We start from the raw sequence: 4,256 nt of genomic DNA, 5'->3' as shown, positions 1-4,256 counted from the left end.
TCAATAAACAAGGTTTCACACACCCATTATTTCATAAATTTCCTTATTTGGGTTCTGTATATGTTTTTACACCTCAATATAATTAGAATTTGACATAGGTAAAATTATACCCCCCACCCCCCCCAATAAAGGCAACTGTCAAAAGGGATATGGAAAAGAGAACCAGTAGGAGGCTTGGACTTTAGGACCTTTCTTATCCCAGGATTTTTTCACCTCCTCAACTGTCATCCAAGCCAGGTACCAACACCCTGGACTTGCCTTCACCTGTGACTGTTTGGCGGTTTGAATCTGCGCCAAGCACCGTGCTCCAAATCCAGATTGACAGGACCATTGGCCAATCACAGAACTAAGTCTCCTTTTCCCAGTCCAATCATGGCTGCTGTTTGGGAGACAATACATCCTGAGAAGAAAGGGGCGGAACAAGAAGAGGGACGTTAGAAACACCGCTCAGCCTTCCAGCAGCAGCAGGACAGTGGTTCTTCGGCATTGTATTGCTATTGTCAAGATGTCTCTTTCTAAGAAGTTAACGCTGGAAAAACTGGATGTTAAAGGTAAACGAGTCATTATGAGAGTAGACTTCAATGTTCCCATGAAGAAGAACCAGATTACAAACAACCAGAGAATCAAAGCCTCAATCCCAAGCATCAAGTTTTGCTTGGATAATGGAGCCAAGTCAGTAGTTCTTATGAGTCATCTAGGTCGACCTGATGGGGTTCCCATGCCTGATAAATACTCCTTGAAGCCCGTTGCAGCTGAGCTGAAATCCTTGCTGGGTCAGGACGTCCTATTCCTGAAGGACTGTGTGGGCCCAGAGGTCGAGAAAGCCTGTGAAAACCCAGCTACTGGCTCAGTCTTCTTGCTGGAGAATTTACGTTTTCATGTGGAGGAAGAAGGGAAGGGCCAAGACCCTGCTGGAAATAAGATTAAAGCTGAGCCACATAAAATAGAAGACTTTCGACAATCACTCTCGAAGCTAGGAGATGTTTATGTCAATGACGCATTTGGCACTGCTCACCGGGCCCACAGTTCCATGGTGGGAGTGAATCTGCCTCAGAAGGCCTCTGGATTCCTGATGAAGAAGGAGCTGGATTACTTTGCCAAAGCCTTGGAAAACCCAGAGAGACCCTTTCTGACTATACTTGGTGGAGCCAAAGTAGCAGACAAGATCCAGCTTATCAAAAATATGCTGGACAAGGTCAATCATATGATTATTGGTGGTGGAATGGCTTATACCTTCCTTAAGGTACTCAACAACATGGAGATTGGTGCTTCCTTGTTTGATGAAGAGGGAGCCAATATTGTCCGCGAGATCATGGACACAGCCCATAAGAATGATGTGCACCTGACCTTTCCTGTTGACTTCATCACTGCTGACAAGTTTGAGGAGAATGCGGAGGTTGGCCACGCCACTGTAGAATCAGGCATACCTGATGGCTGGATGGGTTTGGACTGTGGTCCTGAGACCAACAAGAAGTTTGCTCAAGTTGTGGCTGAAGCCAAGCTCATTGTGTGGAATGGACCTTTAGGGGTATTTGAATGGGATGCCTTTGCTCAGGGAACCAAAGCCCTCATGGATGAAGTTGTGAAAGCCACTTCCAGGGGCTGTATCACCATTATAGGAGGTGGAGACACTGCCACTTGCTGTGCCAAATGGAAAACTGAAGATAAAGTCAGCCATGTGAGCACTGGAGGAGGAGCCAGTCTAGAGCTTCTGGAAGGTAAAGTCCTTCCTGGAGTGGAAGCCCTTAGCAACCTGTAGTTGACAACGTGTTTCTTCCTACTGTTTCCAACCCACAGTCTTTAAGTCAACTTAGTGCTTTTGCATTTCAACTGGATTTTGTTAAAATCCACTCCTGTATCAAGATCCAGGCAATGACCAAGCAATGGGCCATCATTAACTCTTAACATCAGCACAGCAATGCAATTAATTTTAGTCTGCCATGCATTTACCTGCTCCCTTAAAGATCTCATTTGGATTTCACCATTGTGATTTGTAGGAAGTGGGTTGGCTATTAAAGTGAGTTAAGTAAGCTGAATTCTCCTTTTTATTTTAGTCCAGTTCTGTTATTATTTTACTTTTGAAAATGGAAACAAGACAAAACCCTAATTGTTGAGGAAGGGTCAGGATAGAAGTTGACAGACTGTTAAATAAAAATGTTTAATAAACTGAGAACAAAAATAAACTGAGAAAGAAAATTACATTTAAGAACTCATGAGTACCATTAAAGAAAGCTCTGCTAAGAGGAAATGTCTTACTAAATAAAAAATATGACATTCTTATTAAACCTATAAAGTTAAAAAGAAAATATTAAACCCAAGGAAGGTATGTCTGTGGTTATGGACGCATAAGAATATACACACACATCTGTTAGAATTGGGATTACAAGTCAAACACAGGTTTCAAATAGAGAAATATTTGTTTTCTTTTTCAAAGCAGGTTTTGTTTAATAGATAGATAATACAACTGCTAAATCTAAAAACTCTGTTTTTGAGATACATAAGAAATATGTATGAAGATAGTTTAGCCATAGGGAAAATGAAGCTACAAAACCTCTTCCATATTAGAAAATAGAATAAGAAATACTAAGAAATGTAGATTAAATGAAAATATCTACTGAAGAATATTTTGCCTAGTTGTGTAGATAGAGCTGGTTCAGGGCAAAGTTGCTATCAAATCAGGAGTAAAAATGCAGAGTAAATTATTTCAACTGTCATGGCCTTTGTCCCATAGCCCCAAATCAAGTCTATATATTCAGTATCCTGAGTAATTGAACTTAAAATATAATCTTAGCATACATAAAACTTCAGCTTCTCTCTAAGAAAAATATTAGTAATGTCATGGTAACCCCAGGGAAGATGTAGGAGTTAAGTAAAATAAGAAAACCCAACAAGTGAGTTCCATCTCTGTGTCTGAGTTTTTACTATTTGATAGCCAGCCCAAAGGGGGAGTTAAAGAAAAGCAATGAATTTTTAGAAACACATGACCCGTTTGGCTCAGTGGTTAAAGCGTCATCCTGTGGACCAGGGAGGCCTGGATTCAATTCCAGCCAGGGGCATGTGCCTCGGTTGCGGTTTGCCCCCGCCCCACTTGGGGTCATGCGGGTGGCAGCCAGTCGATGTCTCTCTCTCTCTCTCTCTCTCTCTCTCTCTTTCTCTTTCTCTCCCCCCCCCACTCTGTTTGAAGATAAATGTAAAAATATCCTCAGGTGAGGATTTAAAAAAAATACATAACCGAAAAAGTTCAGAATTTTTTTTCACTTACTCTATGGGCTGTAAGTTGTATGCCAAATCTTATTTTACAAGGGAGGGTGGGAATGTATTCTCTTTAGTTGAAGACCTTATATTCAACTAAAAATCAATAGATTCTATTACTAAAAGGGGTAAGGGGTAATAAATACTGGAGTAAAATGGATGGTTTCTGACAGTGTGTCAAACTCATAGAAAAGCCATCACCTCACCTAGGGACACCTATCATGGGAAACGGTCATTTATTTTTATATCTGCAACACCCCTCTCTGTAAACACCCAATATAGCATGATGGGAGAGAAATAAGAGCCTGCAATAAAAATCCTCCCCTAAAAATGCCATTGGTTCATTACAATTATAAATAAATCATGCTGGGCCAAAGTTTAGAGAACTCTTTGACCTGACAGGGGAATAATTTCTTTGGTTAGACTCTGGCTTTGTTCTCTGGGAGGAAGTTTCTTATTCATTGTCCTTTTTGGCCCCAAATTTGGCCACCTGGGAAATTTTCCTTATTTCCTAATCCTTCTGAAGCTGATGTTGGAGTGTTAGGACATTTTGGGCCGCTATACAGCTTCTCCAGCTTCCGCCTTGCTGGCGTGGTTTTAAGAAAGCAATGCTTTGCCCTGGCCGGTTTAGCTCAGTGGTTAGAGCATCAGCCTGCGGTCCACAGAGACCCGGGTTCGGTTCCCGCTAAGGGCATGTACCTCGGTTGCAGTTTGTTCCCGGCCCTGGTTGGGTCATGCGGGTGGCAGCCACTCGATGTGTCCCTTTCATGTCGATGTTTCTCTCTCTCTCTCTCTCTCTCTCTCTCTCTCTCTCTCTCTCTCTCTCTCTCTCCCCTCCTGCTCTGTCTGAACAAAAAATGGAAAAATGTCCTCGAGTGAAGATTAAAAAAAAAGCAATGTTTTCTTATTCTAGCACACAAGTAAAAGCCATTCAACACCAGACCTGTGATTTTTCAGAGTTCTACATAGTAATTACATGTGAAAGAACCTCACCCCCAAATTTC

At 41.8% G+C, this 4,256-nt stretch overlaps 1 protein-coding gene across 1 annotated transcript; it reads left to right on the top strand.

Moving 5' to 3' along the window:
* Positions 1-505: 505 nt before the first annotated feature.
* Positions 506-1,759, top strand: PGK2 (phosphoglycerate kinase 2). Its single transcript, XM_036249240.1, has one exon. It carries the CDS (start codon positions 506-508, stop codon positions 1,757-1,759), a length of 1,254 nt encoding a protein of 417 aa, XP_036105133.1.
* Positions 1,760-4,256: the final 2,497 nt, after the last annotated feature.

Source organism: Molossus molossus, unplaced genomic scaffold (assembly GCF_014108415.1).
Source record: "Molossus molossus isolate mMolMol1 unplaced genomic scaffold, mMolMol1.p scaffold_m16_p_8, whole genome shotgun sequence".
Taxonomy (NCBI): Eukaryota; Metazoa; Chordata; class Mammalia; order Chiroptera; family Molossidae; genus Molossus; species Molossus molossus.
This window is presented reverse-complemented; position numbering and strand designations above follow the sequence as displayed.

Excerpts from the sequence above, each read along its gene's own strand:
- PGK2 (XM_036249240.1), top strand. The coding sequence starts at position 506 with ATGTCTCTTTCTAAGAAGTTAACGCTGGAAAAACTGGATGTTAAAGGT.